The 18,490-nt window shown below is 47.6% G+C and overlaps 1 protein-coding gene across 1 annotated transcript in view; it reads right to left on the bottom strand.

Moving 5' to 3' along the window:
- Positions 1-753: 753 nt before the first annotated feature.
- Positions 754-18,490, bottom strand: part of LOC119436579 (nucleolin-like) — a 32,116-nt gene continuing 14,379 nt past the window's right edge. The window contains exons 4-10 of the mRNA XM_049658747.1: positions 15,315-15,500; positions 11,770-11,802; positions 8,548-8,671; positions 7,688-7,936; positions 2,297-2,415; positions 1,671-1,908; positions 754-1,455 (exon numbers count right to left, since the gene is read on the bottom strand). Of these exons, the coding sequence (XP_049514704.1) occupies positions 1,131-1,455; positions 1,671-1,908; positions 2,297-2,415; positions 7,688-7,936; positions 8,548-8,671; positions 11,770-11,802; positions 15,315-15,500 (1,274 nt within the window). The 3' untranslated portion in view covers positions 754-1,130. The remainder of the gene's footprint in view (positions 1,456-1,670; positions 1,909-2,296; positions 2,416-7,687; positions 7,937-8,547; positions 8,672-11,769; positions 11,803-15,314; positions 15,501-18,490) is intronic.

Here is an 18,490-nt window from a genome sequence, read left to right on the forward strand (position 1 = left end):
ACTGATGGCAATCACCACCTTGAAGACTCGCGACGAGCCTCTGTATATTGCACAGAAGCTCGCAGTCAGCACACAGCAAATACGAATCCAACAGAGCCTGTAAATTCGCACCCAGCGCCGTTGCCGCCTCGCTCCCTTTCGTGGCTGTGCTCTTTTTCGAGCTCGTCAGCTATTTTACGACAAATAGGCTCGTTCCACTGAGCTTCCAGCTCTTGCGAACAGAATCCAATACTTGCAGACATAACGAGTCCAGGTACTTTTGTGCGGCGACGGCGGCTTAAGGGCAAACAAGGTAAATCGTGGAGGCTGGCCAGATTGGAGTATATGCAGATTTGAGTACCAAGCACCATCAGGGCATCTTATGGACAAGGAATAGTGTGTTCAGTACGCCCCCTTCGTAGCCCTCTCCTGTTTATGTTTTCGCTCCTGCCGACCCTGCTCCCACTACCAGTGAGCAAGGTACGATAATTACCGGGAAGAAAAAAAAAAAAAGCTGTCGGCAGTGCGAAATAAATGCTTGTGTTTTTTCAAATAAACCTCAGTTGCAAGCTAGTATATTTCCTCTTCATGTACATTTTATTTCCGTACCCTTTGCACAAATTGGATACGCTTGCCTCGGTTCACTGTGCAACCAACGCAGATGATGGCCTACGACATAGCAGTGATGTTTTTGTACCATCAAGTGACATCTCTTGCATCTACAAGCAGAAACACGATGAGCGGCCAGACCATAGAATAAATTCAAATGCAGCATAGAATGGACACACTTTATTTGACACTAACATGATGGGAATATGGTAGACTTTATCAATAATGCCAAGTGATTATGGCAATGTTCTGTATGGTCCACTCATAAAGGGAACACCTAAACAGTATATAAGCCAACATCAACACTTTACATTCACAAGAAAAAAGTGCAAAATGTGATGCATTAGGTAAACATGTGTTGATTAAAAATTACTTTTCAGCCATTTATACCAAAACTGAGCTATAATTAGCACTGCAATATTCATTTGGTGTTTGCTTTGAGTGAACCATACTGCACTGCCACGTTGAAAGAACATGTCCCCCAACCCTGCCCTTCCTTCAGTCCCTCTATTCACAGCTGTTAAAAACACTCATGATGCTTCTCAAGCCATGGCTGGAGTGCTTTTTGCACCTGGTGTCTTTTGCATTCCTGGTGTCTTGGCAACTCCTTTTGCCTGTCCAGGTGTTTTTGGCCCTCCTCTCTGCACTGGCGTTTTGGGTCCCCCTTGCTGCCCAGGAGTCTTGGGTCCCCCTTGCTGCCCAGGAGTCTTGGGTCCCCCTTGCTGCCCAGGAGTCTTGGGTCCCCCTTGCTGCCCAGGAGTCTTGGGTCCCCCTTGCTGCCCAGGAGTCTTGGGTCCCCCTTGCTGCCCAGGAGTCTTGGGTCCCCCTTGCTTCCCCGGAGTCTTGGGTCCCCCTTGCTGCCCCGGAGTCTTGGGTCCCCTTGCTGCCCCGGAGTCTTGGGTCCCCCTTGCTGCCCCGGAGTCTTGGGTCCCCCTTGCTGCCCCGGAGTCTTGGGTCCCCCTTGCTGCCCCGGAGTCTTGGGTCCCCCTTGCTGCCCCGGAGTCTTGGGTCCCCCTTGCTGCCCCGGAGTCTTGGGTCCCCCCTGCTGCCCGGGAGTCTTTGGTCCCCCCTGCTGCCCGGGTGTCTTGGGTCCCCCTTGCTGCCCGGGCGTCTTCGATCTCTTTCGCCTCTGCTTCTTCTGCTGGGCAGGAGTCTGGGGAGAGCCCTTCGGACTAGGGCCACTAGGCTGCTTGCTGGGAGTCTGGCCTTTTGTGGGGGTCTTGGCTGCTGCTGCTTCCTGTTTGGCTGTGTTTCTAGCCTTCTTATTTTTCGGGCTTAAGACAGCATTCTGATTTGCCTTAAAGCCTGCAGCCTTGTGTTCTGCACATCAAAACAGAAATAAGAATCTGCAATTTTCATCCAGGGTTGCACAAGGTGTTGAACTACATGAACAGATGAACTATAAGCATTAGGTGCACACTACCTTAAGACCAGAGGCAGTAACATGCTTGACTCGCGAACAGTGAACCACATCTGTTTCTGCACTTGTGGCTTGAGGAGTAGAAAATTAGGAACACTTGTTCTAAACAACAATGCCAGCTTACATATGGTACTAAGATTATAAACAGATCAGTTGGCAAAATAGCAATGATAAGATAAAGGTAAGTGCTGAGGCCAGAATCGTAACCAATTGTAACCGTAACCACAGCTTGAGAAATTTGCCACATTGCAATGAAGGTTTGTCATTGTTCAACTTATCAATACTTACTGCGCCTGGGGACAAGTGCCACTGAAAACTCCAGATTTTTGCCATCAATTGTCCGGCACTTCGGATTCTTTAGTGCCTTGATCAGTGCTTCACTGGATGGGAACTTCACCTGAGCATAGCTAAGACACAAGGAAAAAACAATTCGAATAACGACAGTGCCAATGTTCTTCAGCAATCAAGAAAATAAGCTCGCTATGACCAACCATATACATCTTCAGTAAAGAAAGTTTACTGCATATTAAAAGACTAACATAAAATACTGAACCAAGGCAAACATGTACCTTCCTTTACAACAAAGTAGAACAAAAAGCACAACCCCTCTCCGTTTCTGTGGTGGCTAGACAAGATAAAACACCAAATAATGCTCTACTGCAACCCCGCCAATGATGTACACGAGTAGCTGCACGTGTAGCAGGGTGGTTCCTCCCTTGCAGATGGGCCACAAGCGAAGATAGCCTTGCCATTCTTTCTGTTGCACATGAAGGCACAAGTCCCAAGGTAATTGGTACCTTGGAAACTATTTTTCGAGGCCTCTGTGCTTAGATTGTACAGTAGAATCTTGCTAATTCAAACTACAAGGAGATCCCCTTGAAATATAGTCCCCGATCGACTGTGCAGTACAGCTTGCAAAACAGTCACTGGGCTCGCATTGAAACCATCCGACATTTCCTCCATCAGCCTGCTATGACATATGCCAGAAGAAACCTAGGTTCAGTATAAAGCCCAAATGCGATAAGGTAGCACCTATGGTCCAAGGGCGAGCCAAGAAGGATGATAGCTTGATGCGGCTGTCATCTCCCGTGCCCAATTTTGGAGATAACAGCACGCCGTGCTGTTATAGCATTTTCCCCCTGCATTTCTCCCCCATCGAAATGCGGCTGCAGCGCCTGGGATTTGTTCCCGTGACATCGTCATACCTGCCAAGTTCGGAGTACTCCCAGATGAACTTCTTTACAATTTTATTTACAGATATACAAATGAACATCAAGGTCTAACTTTTGCAAGCATTTCGTTGTTACTAATTTTGCTTTCAAAAATTCTTTAAAATTTAATTAAAATCTCTGGTTTTATGTCCCACAACCACCATCTGATTATGAGGCAAGCCGCAGTGGGGAACTCCGGATTAATTTGGACCACCTGGGGTTCTTTAACGTGCACCCAATGGACGGCACCACACGAGCGCTTTTGCATTTTGCCGCTAACGAAATGCGGCCGAGATTTGATCCCGTAAGCTCGTGCTTAACAGCGCAATGCCAAAGCTATTAGGCAACCAAGGCGGGTGTTCATAAATTATTCCGATAATGATTGATTGTAAGAAATTCCATTTCTTTCATTCTGCGAGGTTGACGTTTCCCAGCAACTTGAACGAGCCACACATGGACGAGCTGCACTGCGTCCTCATATTTTTCACGATGTTAAATTGCCATTCGCACTCTGTATTGCTCTCTGGTACCAACATCTTACCCAGCGTCACTTCGGCTGAGCACTACATTAAAAATACTTGAAGATACCGTATTTACACGATTGTAGGTCGACCTATTTTTAAAAATTTCACAATCCAATGTTGGGGGGTCGACTTAGAATCGAAACCGAACCGTGTACCGCTAGTAACGGCAAGAGAAACGAGAAATCAGGGGCGCTAGGGCGTGGTTACAACTTTGCACCTACGTTTTTATGGTTACGGTAGAAGCGTAGCATAATAATTTACTGTATTGCATACATTTTGATTGCGCGCACCACGAGCGCACGGCTCTTGTGGGAGCGTCGATCATGGAAGAGCCGCCGTTTAGGGGGTATTGCTAGATGGTGGAAGAGCCGCCGTTAGGGGGGTATTGGCGCGCATCTGTCACTTCTGCTGTTGTGCTGAATCGTCGCGCCTGTCATGAGTGCCAAGAACTTTCGACGCTCGTTCTCAGCAGCGTTCAAACGGGCTGCTATCCTCCATGTTGAGCAAACTAACAACTGCACAGACGCAAGTCTGGAGTCTGAACGTGTGGTGCGGCAGTGGCGGCTTCAGCGCGAGAAAATTTGGCCTCTCCGGCTACTGTGTGCGGGGGCCGTATTCTGAAACGTTCGCCTAGGCGAAATCAGCGTGCGCGCTGATTGGCTGGTTGAGCAAAATTGAATGACGTCGGGCTCAACCACCCAATCAGCTCATCCAATTTTGCTAAAACAGCCAATCGGCGCACGCCTGAAAGCGAAAAAAAAAATTTTCGCCTAGGCGAACGTTTCAGAATACGGCCCCGGGTGGGTCCTCTCTGCATGGGGGGCTGTACCGCGCGATGTCGTGGTGCGGTCGTTCGCAAAGTGTGGACTCACTTTTGATGACGCGCTGTGGGACCGCAGCAGCTATGATGGCAGCAGTAGCAGTGAGGTCAACTCTAGTGACGATGAGTAGTTTTAGAAACCCCATCAATAAATTTCCCTTGTGTGAAATACACTTGCGTGGTTTCCCACCCCCCCCCCCCCCCCAATTTTTTTTTTTTGAGACATGCAATTTTGGGGGGGTCGACCTACATTCGAGTTGACTTACAATCGTGTAAATACGGTACTTGTTGCGCTAGCGCTCCTTGCTTTCAAAGTCATGACTGGTCAGTAGGCCTATGCAACGCCAGAGCAGCTGACGCGGAGGAGAACGATGGAGAGTCTAGTGTTGCTAGTTGCGGAAGGCGGCATTTGCTGGCTAGCCTTATGAGACTAGGACCACTAGGGCATCCAACAACCTCGTCAGCGTAAGGAGCGGATCTGCGGTTAACGAAATAGCACATGTATAGGGTTTCCCTACCAGTACTTTTTTAATTTTGTGTGATGAACCTCTAACTGGATTAGATTGAATTGGATTTTTTTTTTGCCAATGTGGCCTGACAAAGCGCTAGACGCGGGAACAGGACACAACAGCAATTTCCTGTCAACCGTACAACCAGAAGAAATGGCCCAAATCTGGGAGTCTCCCGGGTAATCTGGGAGACTTGGCAGGTATGCCTCATGCTTAGCAGCACAACACCATAGCCACTACGCCACCGCAGTGGGTAAAGGAACGCAGACAACTTGCAAAATCGCCATTTTCTATGAAGAAAAGAAAATACTCAGACTGCTTAACCCTTTGAAGGTTTTTGCCGTATCCGTACGGCGGCGGTTTTCTGTCCCGCAAGGTCTTTGCCGTATGGGTACGGTTTCGATCCTCCGTATGAAATTTCGCGCCATAATGACGATGCATGCTCACCGGGAGGTGCTGCCACCTTTTAGGACTTACAAGAAGCGTGTGACATTTGTGCTACCTTCTTGCGGAGATAAACAGAACTGATTTCTAGTTTCAGCGCATGCGTCACGCAGACAGCGGCAACACCCCTTTTGCGGTTTCGGTTTCGCCGCGTGATCGCAACGGAGGCGCGCAAAACGTTTGAAGGGGCGGCGGAAGTTGATTTCTACCTTTATTGGCGCTGCTCTTAGCTTGTTTATCACCGTCTCTCACGAGGTATTCTCGCTCTCTGCGGCACGCGCTTTCGGTTCCGCCGCGTGATCGCAACGGAGGCACGCGAAACGTGAGTTTTCTGTCTGTGGGCACTGTCTTGCAGTGGCGCTGAAGTTGATTTCTATCTTGATTGGCGCTGTCTTAGCTTGTTTATCAGCGCCGCTCACGAGGTATCCTTGCTCTCTGCGTCAACGTGCTTACGCGGTTTCGGTTGCGCCGCGTGATCGCAACGGAGGCGCGCCAAACGTTAGTTTTCTCTCTGTCGGCACTCTCTTGCAGGGGCGGTGGAAGTTGATTTCTATCTTGATTGGCGCTGTCTTAGCTTGTTTATCAGCGCCACTCACGAGGTATTCTCGCTCTCTGTGGCAACGCGCTTAAACGGTTTCGGTTGCACCGCGTGATCGCAACAGAGGCGCGCCAAACGTGAGTTTTCTCTCTGTCGGCACTCTCTTGCAGGGGCGGCGGAAGTTGATTTCTATCTTGATTGGCGCTGTCTTAGCATGTTTATCAGCGCCGATCACGAGGTATTCTCGCTCTCTGCGGCAACGCGCTTACGCGGTTTCGGTTCCGCCGAATGATCGCAACGGAGGCGCACGAAACGTGAGTTTTCTCTTTGTCGGCACTCTCTTGCAGATGCGGCGGAAGCTGATTTCTACCTTGATTGGCGCTACCTTGATTGGCGCGATAAGGCGCTGTGCTTAGAACCGTGTTTCAAGGAATACCACACTCTGAAATATTATTGAACATTTGGAGTTCTGAGTGATGTCGACATCAAAATACTGTTTATAATTTTTTTTCACTATTTATTCCCGACTTTATACATTTTGTACATTCAATATCCGCAATAAAGTAATTTGACCATCTGGGAAAGTTTTTTTCAAAATAATTCGACCTTCAAAGGGTTAAGTGCAGAATACCACAAAAAACTTGTAATGTGCCATCGACTGCCTTGGAGAGAATGGAAGAGGGGGTTAATACCGAACCGAGCCCAAATTTTCACCTGCAAACATTAATCAGATTACGGACTGAACATCACATGGCACAACTATTTCAAAACTCATGCCATACGACATGAGTGTTGTTGGTCGATACAATCAGATCTTTGCTGACAATTACTGCACCAAAATTCAGTGCAACCATGTTCCACTATTTTTATAGAAAGGCCACACATGTCAGCACCTGTGAAGCTTCACAGAAGGAAAAGCAGAAATAAGGTGCTAAACCAGTCCTAAACAGCTTGTTGACCAAACTTTGTGCTAACTTGGCCTGTGCTTTTTTTCAATATGGTACACATTGGTGTACAATTCATACAGTTGATGGCACCTTAACTCTGCACTATGAAGTGGATACAAAACCTTTTAACAAGCCCCATGTGGAGGGTCGCACACTAGAGCTTGCTTGTAAACATGCTAGATTGAGCTAATTTGAGCTGTTGTCTTCCTTAGCATGCAGAAATGACTCATCTCATACACAAGCCGCCTGTGCGTAACTTGAGTATGATTTCGCTCAAGTAAAGAAAGAAAAACAAGTGACGTGCTTTTTGTACAGGCATTTCTCCTCGGCAAACTCTACTTTGGGCAATGTTAGCTAGCTGAGCCAACGTAATGAAGCCAAGCCAAAGGCATTCAGCACATCCAGTAGCAGTTTCTAATATTTCATTCCATGACTGGCTTATATTGTGTCACCAACATTGCAGGAAAAATCTGAACAGTGCCATTAAAACTCTGCCCTTTGCCCCTGCTTCTTCCAATAGTTCCCTTCAGATAACAAAAATTTGTTATCCATCATAGTTGAGTAATCACCGAGCCCAAGTGGCTCTTCAGAGCCATTCATAGGCCTTCCAGCACGCTACCACTTCCACCGAAGTAAGACATCAGCTTCACTGCATTTTTCAAGACAACATTAAGGCAGGAACTCACCCGTCTCGCTGTACCTTGAGCACTTCGCCTGTGGGGAATAGTGCAGCAAGCTTTTGCTTGTCTTGGTACTGTTTAGGCACTCGCCGCACATCCAAAGTATCCGGCTGGAACTGAGGGCATGATGCTGGTTTGGTCCACCGATCACCACAATATGAAACCTTGATGGGAACTCCTTTTAGGTTGGTCCCCCGCAGTGAGCGCACAGCTGCCACAGCCATTTCCTTGTTGGCATACCGCACAAAAGCACACCTGGACACGCAAAAGCAAAACAAAATAAACCTTCAACATTACGACCTTTGATAATCTATAAACTAACTTATAGAAAACCATGCATTTTCTGGAGCTAGCAAACGGTGCTGCAACGTCATGACACTATTGGACATACGGGAGCATGACTTTGCGGCTTTTTGACACTTGTTCCGGCTCACTCGATTGCCTCGTATGCTGCTACTTTTGAGGGCCGATGTAGCGGCGTAACGGATGACCGAGCGAGTGTCAAAACGGCTCAATGTCCCGCTCTCACGAGACAACATACTGCACCATGACGTCGGAACACAGTATAAATGATACCAAAAGTGGCTGTAGATATGCTACTATAATAAATTATTCACGGAGCTCTGTGGTTTGTATTTTTTTTAAGGTTTAGAGGTCCCAGACTATCCAACAAAAAGATAGAAGATATTCCGTCAGTACCCCTGTAAAGCATTGTGGCCTACGATAGGTAAGTAATTTGGGCATACAATGTCTCCATCCACCCAAAACATCAACAGCAGCATTTGCCACGAATTGTCTGCAACACATTCAAGCTAGCAACTTTTCCATCAAGTAATACTTCAAGCTTAGTGAACTGAGCCACTTACGCAAGTTTTTTGTTTTGTAGGATTTCTCGCACTACAGTACCATCCTTGCAGAGTTTCTTGATATCATCATTTGTGACGCCATCAGGAAAAGAAGCCAGCTTGACATCACACAGGTCTCGGGCCTCTGCAATTTAAATTCAGTACAAAAACACTCAGTGCACTTCTTTCAATCAACACGACACCAACAAACGCCCCGCATAATATGCCAACAGAGTAAGAGGCATGGGACAAGAACAAACACGAGTCAGGACCAAAAGATAGCTGTGGAAAGGTGATGTCCAAGATATGCCCAATTTCCATGATGTGAAACACTTTTGTGCAAAGCACCTTAAAGTAGTGTTCAAATAATGTTCCTCAAATCTAATAAAAATACCAAGTAAAACAACCTCCAATTATTGAACGGATTGCTTTCCCGTATCCAACGAATGTAAAATATAAAATTTTTATGGAGGCAGCACGGCAAATCTGGCATAGGAGATGCAGTCCTGCCCTGTGCAGGCTGATATGGACTGATGCCGCAGTTTATTCACATTTTTATTGTGCGCTCTATAGTGGAGTATGTGTGTTCAATCTGAAACTATTGGCAACACCGTGTGTTTTGCATCCCATTGACGAGTGCGAGCACTTGAAGCCCACATAAATATTCACGACACCTGTGAGAATCAACAGGACATGACTGTGCACAATTTGCCTGACGCAGTCTATGATTGCTTGTTTGTTGCCTTCACGTACAGAATTTAATTGCACTGTTATACAGTAGCCGACCGATTTTCCGGACTTCGCGGGGACTGAAAAATAGTTCGAAAAATCGAGCAGTCCGAAAAACCGAACAGTCCGCAAAACTCTCCCCCCAAGAGAAAAAAAATATGAGGCTTAGAGCGGCTTAAGAAAAATGACGCAGTTTCGCCCAAAAGGTGGAGCATCGGTTGCGAAAGCAAATTGAAAGACAGCGATACGAAGTACGGATGTTAGTTTTATCGGCCGTATAAAGTTGTAAATATGCGCTTACTAAGTAAGCACGGTGTCACGCGCACAGGTTACATGAACACATCTCGCTCGATGACCGCGGGCAAATTGACCTTTGCGCTGTCTATTCTCTCACTTCAACGCGAACGTCGAAAAAAAAAAAAAAAAACGGTGCATAGGAAGCTACTGGCACTCGGCACACGCCCTTTGTACACATTCGCAGATTGCGGGCGCACACTTCGGCCACATAGCAGATCGCTTTCAAGATACGGTGCTTGCACGGCAGCTCCGTCGGCAGCAGCCTCAAGAACTGAACGCAACTCCCCACCGTCTCCGCCGCCTTCTCCTCGTGCCCCGCGAGCGAACGAAATCCGCGCGCGCCTCCGGCTGCCTTCCTCTCTCGCGTGCGTGAGATCAAATTCTCGCAGGCTTTCACCCACACACAACGTACGCGCAATCGAAACTTAAAAAAAAAAAAAACGGATTCCGCTCAAGTGATATGACGATAGTGCCGAGCTGACCGGAAAAAAAAAAAAAAAAAAGAAAGAAAAGCAAGTGCCGCTTTTTGGAACGTTTTGTCGGCAAAGGAAGAGCGGGCATGGCCTCGGAGACGAGAGGATAGCGTGCGTGTACTAATCTTGAAGGCTGTACAGGGGGGCACTGGAAGCCAAGCCCGGCCAAGCTAGCGGAAAATCCAACAAGGCGGCCTCCAAGATCGGGTCGAGTGGCTCGGAGTGAGCGATTTAGTCCGGAAAATCGAACATTGGCACCTAGATTCGTCCGAAAAATCGGTCACGAAAATGCATTAGCTCTATGGGAATCCTGCCGGTACCTCTATGAAGTCCAGAATATCCAACAAGTCCGAATTTTTGGAGTCCGAAAAATCCGTCGGCTACTGTAATCAGTTCATGTGCCCATGTCACAAAACTCACCTATGATGCTCCACTGTGCATGGGCACCTGTGTGTCTACATATACAGTGTAGACCGCTCATAACGTAAGTCACCGGAGTCGCGAATATCCGCACTATAACCAAAGCAACAATTTTCAAGGCCCGCACATACGCAGAACATGTGCACCGAGCCACCACACGTATGCGACCGTCGAGGAATGCGGCTAGAATGTTTGCATTCAATTTACAGCCGAATCTCGTTAATTCGAACCAAATCATGCGGCGGCGCCTCCAACCCCTCCAACCGGCATTGCTCCGGCACCGCTATAGAGTAAAAGCTTAGGAGAGCCCCTCAATGTCGCGCGAAAAAAAAAGAAGAAAAAAAAATGCGGGGGAAAGTTCACCCTTTCTCAAATGGCAAGGTCGCCAATTCTGCGTTGCGCCGGATCATGCGTGTACGTGCCGATGTCTCAGCCACGCTACCGTAGCCACACATAGAAAATGGCAGTGAACCCTTCTTTCTCCTTTATGCTTCCTCTACTTTCTAGTCACGTGTTCACCTCGCACGCTGCGGCTACGACGCAGAGGGAAGCGGCGCTGTCCCAGGCCGGCCAACGAAACTGACCACACCGGCAAATGCCCCGCTTACCGATAACGGCAGAAAATGAAACTTCGGAGAGCTGGCGCCGGGCGCGCACTGTGACAGTCGAAAGTGAGGGAGCTACGAGGGAGGGCGAGGGGAGCCACCGAAGCGGCGGAGTTGCCAAGGCGAAATCCGCTTCCCTGCCGCCCTCCTCCCTCGCATTCCACGGTCTCTGCGTGCGCCCTGCCCCGTGCTGTGCCGGCGCCGCCCGCTCCCTGAAGTTTCGCTTACTGCCGTTATCGTGAAGCAAGCGTTGGTCTGCCTTGGCAGTTTCGTGGCCCTCGATCGCTATGCGCGCCGTGATATTTCTCGACTCGCATTCAAGATTCTGGTTTCAGCCTCACTGGCTGTTCGTTCGCGCCACATGCTCTTCTCCTCCACTTGGTCTCTCTTCCTCAAGCACTCCTTGGGGCGCTCGTTTGAGGGGAGCGTTCGCCGTCTCCGCTGACTTCCGTACTCCCAGGCAGCCGTACCGTAACCAGTATTTTGTTTCCCGCAACTGCACTATAAGCCATACGTGTATACATTGAGTGCTAAGAGAAAATTAACGGGAGCCTGAAAAGACCGCACTATATCCGGTCCTGCACTATAAGCGGTTACGTTATAAGTGGTCTATACTGTAAATACATTCACTCAAAATTTCTTTTTGACATGTCTACTGCAACAAGCACCTGTTTGTACTCCCATCTAAGCACAGCAAAAACAAAAAGGTGACAACTTACCATAATCGACAACAAAGGATGCTGGAATATGGTCTGCAAAAAAAAAAATAAGAAAGATGAAAGACAATGCATCGAAAAAAAAAAAAAAAAAAAACACTGAGCCTGAAAACGTAAAAACAAATTGCGCAGTCCGGACAAATTTCTTGTCCCGTGGCAGTGGCTCCTGTACACCTCACCGTAATACATTTCATATGCCTGATGGCTAACACTGCTGTTTTGCGGCGAAGCTGACTTTCAGGAACTGGCATTATGCAACGCTTTAGACCCTTGAGATGTTTTCCGCACTTTGACGTCATCAGTGAGGATGACGAAGACCTGGAGAGTCGGCACTATTGCCTACAGTGGTGAATCCTTTAAATGAATAACACGGCACTGAACACTAGGAAGCCTGATTGAGATCATCAAAGCAGCTGGCCCTAACTACAGTGTAAAACTGGTTGTTGATTGTAAAGCATGCCATACCTCCGCATCGCAATTCTTATCCCCTTCAGACACGAATTTTGATAGACTGTCGATCAGACACCACTAAAAGCAAATCAAGTTGGTAGAATGACTATTTGTGCATTTTATAAGTCATCATAAATACAGAGCAGCTAAATATTTAAGTATTGTAAAGTCAGTCATGCTACGTTTCTTCATAAAAAGGATTGAATCACCCGCTCGAATTACACGCACAATTATTGGCCAAAAGCATTTCAAGTAAGAATAAAATATATTGCGAGGTTGCTACCGACATGCCCCACGTCAAATGTCACGTGATGAAATTCAAGTGAGCTATGCATACATTGGTGGATGCAGCCAAGTGTTGTACGGTTTGGCTGAAAACTATAACTCGGAAGATATAACTTTACTGCGGAACCCGCATCCCGTAAAACTTGATTACGCCTGTACAGTCATGGTTCATATAAACCGGTCATGCTATACTGAAAATTCAAAGACAGGGAAACACTTTGTTCAGACAAACTTGGAAATATTCAAACCTATTTTTTGGAGCTAAGCAGTCACTGAGTTGGGATATAGGCTTTAGACTCTTCAGGTGGCTTTAAAAAGTAGACATCCATGGCTATGATACAGTGATGCAAACTCTAGGGAAATTTCCGTAGATCTAGGAATTTTGAGCCTTGTAGGAAATGAGAAAATTTGTTCAAATCTACAGAAATTTCGCGCTACGGCGTTGAAACGGCTAAACTGCTGACGTGATGGCAGTGTTTTTATTTTAATAGCCTCAAACTACCTTCTCATTAGCACGTGAATTATGACTTGATATGTATAGCAATGCAGCGAACACCTCTCTCCAAGCAAACGACAAGGTGTGGATGTACTGGGTCCTTTAACGAAGTGCTGCTAGTGCGATTTTGCCTTTCTTCCCTCTAGTAGTGTTGACAATAGCTGTGCACTTAAATATTTATCTGTAAACGGTGAAACATATGTATGCGAGAACATTAAACAAAGCAGCACGGACACATCTGAGCATAACCGGACACATATGCCTAGCACGACAATATGGTCTTGGCACTGAACAGCTGACTATGCACGCGTATACAGTAAAAGCTCGTTAATTTGGATTTCACGGGCCCGAAAAAAATGTCCGAATTAACCGAATGTCGAATTATCGAGGGTATAAAGAAAACAATAAACAAATGCTTACTACGTCAACACGCTCTTATTTACAGTATGAATCAGCAAATTCTGCTTCTATTTTGCATCAACACAATGCGGAAGCTGCAATTCTCGTCATCTCGCGACTGATTAGAGCTCGCAGCGGCGAAGGTTTCGAGACTTCCTTCACATCGCGGCCTCGGCACGCGTCTTCATCTGAGACGCGCTTTTCACTAGCGCGCGCACATCCCGTTTATTTTTTCTCCAATGTCGCCGGATCGCCGCCCATCGCGATGTAGACGGTGCGCCTCTTCCTCTTCACAACCGCAATCTCTCTCCCTCTTCATCCTCGACAGCTTTGCACTGAGTAAAAACAACACTATTGCTTACCGCAACCGCGGCCGCTGTCAACGTGAACATGCACGGCGACCTTGCGGTTCTGAAGGCGCGCGGCCGACGCACGCAGAGTAAAACCGAAACTACCGTTTGCTGCAACTGCGGACGAAACCGCTGTCGATATCAACGCGATCATGCATGGCGACTACCGAGTTATGAAGGCACGCGGCTGACGTGCGTACCGAATCAAAACGAAACTACTGTTTGCAACAACCGCAGCGGACGGAATCGCGGCCGCTATCAAGACGATCATGGATGGTGACTACGCAGTCATGAAGGCACGAATAGCACGAATAGGCACGAAGCCTTCCGGCGTTATTATCATTCCAGTACAATTTTTAGTGATGACTACAGCAATCCGAACTCCATCGCTTCGTTTCGGTGGACGCTAACGTTGTTTTGGCGCGGTCCATTCGTGTTCGGAGGGGCGGAAGGGCAACGGGACCGAGGCGCGCGAGGCTGGCGATGTGGAGAAGGATGGAAAACGCGCGGCGGCGTGGAATGGCTCAAATTTCTTTTTTTTTTCTTTACAAGAAGTTCGTATTCCATTCCCTGACAGCACGGACACTGAGTGAAAACGAAACTACTTTTTACCGCAACCGCTGCGGATGAAACCGCGGCCGCTATCAACGCGATCACGGATGGCGACTACGCAGTTTTGAAGGCACGCGACCAACGCGGTGCTATGCGCGCCGCAAACGTAAGAATAAAAGCTTTAAAGGCTCAAAAAGGCACGAAGCGTTCTGGCATTGCTGTCATTCCCGTACGATTTCCACTGATGGCTATGGCGATGCGAACTCTGTCGCTTCGTTTCGGTGGACGCTAACGCTGTTATGGTAGAGTACACTCTAGTTATGGCTTGTTTGCGTCGCACATTCGCGGCCCGAGAGTTGTCCGAATTAACCGATGTGCGGCCAAATACGTCCGAATTAACGAGAGTTTCATTGCATTAAATAATGCAAACACCTGCCGGGACCAAAGGACCGTGTCCGAATTAACCGATTTTCCAAATTAACGAGGGTCGAATTAACGAGCTTTTACTGTATAACCATTATTTCGTCTCGCGTGGCTCCACTGTAAGCGGTATGTGTGTGCATTGAGTTCTATGGGAAGATAAATGGGAGTCAGAAAAGATTGCATTATACCCCGTCCTTGCACTATAAGTGGTTACGTTGCAAGTGGTCCGAGTTGTATATCTGTGGCTATGGCTGCTCCAAAATAATGATAACATGCTTTTTATTTGTGAGGCAGCATGAACGGAACAAATATTTTGTTCTTATGCTTCTTCGGTGTAGGCTCAGCACAATTTTCCACAGAGATGTTTCGGAGCAGGATGGCCCAGAGGACTGCTCTCAGCACAATTTGGCGCAGCTGTTCCACTACTAAGCACAGCATTTCAAAACTACCACGTCAGCCATCCATGAAAGCACCTCTCATTTACAGGCATGGCTACCTGCAAGGCTAGAAACTATCTGCAACTTCACTAACTACTAGCCAAGTGCAAAATTTTTAAATCATGGACAACTGCTGCGCAATGCTGCCAGGCTCACCTTGCAATCGAATCTTCTTGGCCGGAGAGGAGCCTGCTTCCCAGTCGGCCTTACGCTTGCCATTGACGGCTGCCACCACAGGAACTTTCTCCTTCGGCGACTGAGACGGCTTGACAGGGCTTTTCTGCTGCTGACCTTGTGCCTTTGCTGCAGCAGACGCTTGCTTTGTGGTCTTCAGAGCTGAAACTATACAATAAAGATCAGTTTCAGTAATAAGGAGAATAAATCACAAAGCGACCATCGATTTTCTGGCTAAATCCACATTTCCACAACTACAGCCTAGGGATATTATTACAGTCGAGTCCCGCTACAACGAAATTCACGGGACACACGAAAAATTTCGTTGTGGCGGAACTTCGTTGACGCGAATTGGTATGTATATACCGTATTTTCGTGAAAAAAATTGGGGGAAAAGTTTGCATGCGAATCTAAGCACCCGCCTATTTGTTAAGAAGAGCGCCTAGCCAAGGCCGCCTCGTGACGCCCGCGAGCCGCGCGTAGCCGGAGCCGTCGCACTCGCGAGGTGGCACGGCGTCCGCAGCGCGATCTCGCCGCACAGTCGGACTACAGAGCCGCGCGGACTCGTGACGCCCGCGCGCCGGAGCCGAGCGTCACGGAGATTTTTCGAATCTAAGCACCCCCCCGCCCCTCACTTTGGGCATCGCAATCACGAAAAAAAGGGGAAAAGGGGGTGCTTAGAATCGAGTAAATACGGTACGTACGCCAAACGGCAAAGCCGCGAACGAAACCGAAACCATCGTCAGGGGAAATCTTCGCGATGGCGGTGGGGGGCAAAGGTTGAGAGGTACCGAAGGCAGTCGATAAAGTGTCAACTTCACGAGAGAATGCATTTTGCGCCGCTGTTACAGCATTTTTCGTACATTGCGGCTGACGCCTAATCCAATGCGCGTGCCCGGCTGGTCGCGAAACACTCGATCATTTTGCGGCACACGCACCTTCGCAATGAAGCGGTTTGAATTATCGCAATTTCACTGCATATTTATGACAAAGTCGGCAAGCTTGTGCTTACCGTAAGTTTTATTTCCCGAAGTCGGTCAGCCTGGATTTCTTACGCTTCACGGCAAGCAAAGGCGTTACGCGAGTCTCAGGGTCCGTTAAACGAGCCATCGCATTGTCGTGGGTACGGATAACTTTTCTGATGAGGCAAAAATGAACCATTGCTTTCAAAGCAGTCGCCGGAATCGGTGTGTCCAGCGGATAGTCATTTTCCCCAAACGACGAGACGTTAGCATCTTGTTAACAGCGGCTGCGGCGCTGCCGCTATCTTGAAATGCGACGTGCACAAAGTGAGCGCCCGCGCGGGCCTCATCTTCAAAGCGATCTGCGATGGGGGCAAAGTGCAACTAGTGCCGGTAGAGTCGTGTGCGCTGTGCTTTCGACGTTTAGTGAAGCGAGTGACGGCATGGAGGTCAATTCGTTCGCTGTTATTGCTGCGTCTCACTCCAGCGTTTTGACACGGAGTTTCCGCGGTCATCGAGCGAGATCTGTTCATGTTTATCTGTGTGCGTGTGACACCGTGCCCGGTAATTTAGTTAGCGAATGTTTACAAGAAAACTACTATCTTTAGTTCGTATAGCTGTCTACTAACTTGCTATCGCAACCGATGCTTCGCCTTGCGGGCGAAACTGCGAGATTTTTCCTTTTGCTTTCTGCCTCGGCGATCGTATGTGCCTTCTCAGGAGAGAGAAGTTTACGCTTCTTCGTTGGCGTAGCCATTTCACCCGTACACACACCACAGAAAACGGCAGCGATTGTGGTGATCCCCTGCAGTGTCGCGCAGGCGCGTGGTGATCACGCGTGGCTATGGATTGCAGTGGCTTAAACCGGTACTTTGAATTTGATTTCGTTCGCGAAAACCTCGTTCAAGCGGACATACGATCGTCACAGCTTTGGAAGGGCTTTCTAATTTGACTACTCGGCAGTTTCAATTTCATTTCAGTCACAGTTTCGTTCTCGAAAAGTTCGTTGAAGCGGAAATACCGAATAAAACGCCTTCGTTATGAAGGGACTTTTTTTGTATTACTTTCTATGGGCAGCTGACGGGGAATCTGAAAATCTTCGTTGTGGCGGAAATTTCGTTGTAGCGGCATTCGTTGTAGGGGGATTCGACTGTAGTCGACTCAAGATCTAATCTCAATTCCACTTATCAGCCTATTTTTATGTCCACTGCAGGACGAAGGCCTCACCCCTGTCTTGCACAACCTGATTACAACTTGCGCCTGCAAATTCCCTAAATTCAACCCACCTAGTTTTCTGCCATCCTCGACTGCGCTTCCCTTCTCTTGGTATCCATTCTGTAACTCTAATGGTCCACCAGTTATCCATCCTAAGCATTACATGGCCTGCCCGGCTCCATTCTTTCCTCTTAATGTCAATTAGAATATTGGCTATCCCCATTTGCTCTCTGATTTACACTGCTCTCTTCCAGTCTCTTAACGTTAGGCTTAACATTTTTCATTCTATCACTGTGCAGTCCTTGTTCTTGAGCTTTTTTGTTAACCTCAAAGTTTCTGCCCCACATGTTAGCACCGGTAGAATGCAATGACTGTACACTTCTTTTCAACAACAGTGGTAAGCTCCCAGTCAGGATTTGGTAATGCCTGTCGTATACACTCCAACCTAATTGTATTCTTCTGTAAATTTCCTTCTGATGATCAGGGGCCCTCGCTAGTAATTGACCTAGATAAACATACTTCTTTACAGACTTTAGAGGCTGACTGCAATCCTGAATTCTTGTTCCCTTGCCAGGCTATTGAACATTATCTTAGTCTTCTGCACATTATTCTTCAACCCCACTCTTACACTTTCTCGGTTAAGGTCCTTAATCATTAGTTGTTTTTGCCCCTATTGTTGCATAAAGTCATCTGCGAACCAGAGGTTGCAGAGATATTATCCATTGATCCTCACTCCTAAGCCTTCCTATTCTAAGAGCTTGAATACTATTAAGCATGCAGCGAATAGAATTTAGAGATTGTGTCTCCTTGCCTGACCCCTTGATAGGTAGCTTTCTAGTTTTGTTGTGGAGAACCAAGGTAGCTGTGGAAATCTTTGTAGATATTTGCCAAGATAATCATGTATGCCTCCTGTACTCCTTATTATGCAATGCCTCTTCATAATCTATGAATGCCATATAGAGAGGTTAATTGTACTCCGCA

Source organism: Dermacentor silvarum, chromosome 1 (assembly GCF_013339745.2).
Source record: "Dermacentor silvarum isolate Dsil-2018 chromosome 1, BIME_Dsil_1.4, whole genome shotgun sequence".
Taxonomy (NCBI): domain Eukaryota; kingdom Metazoa; phylum Arthropoda; class Arachnida; order Ixodida; family Ixodidae; genus Dermacentor; species Dermacentor silvarum.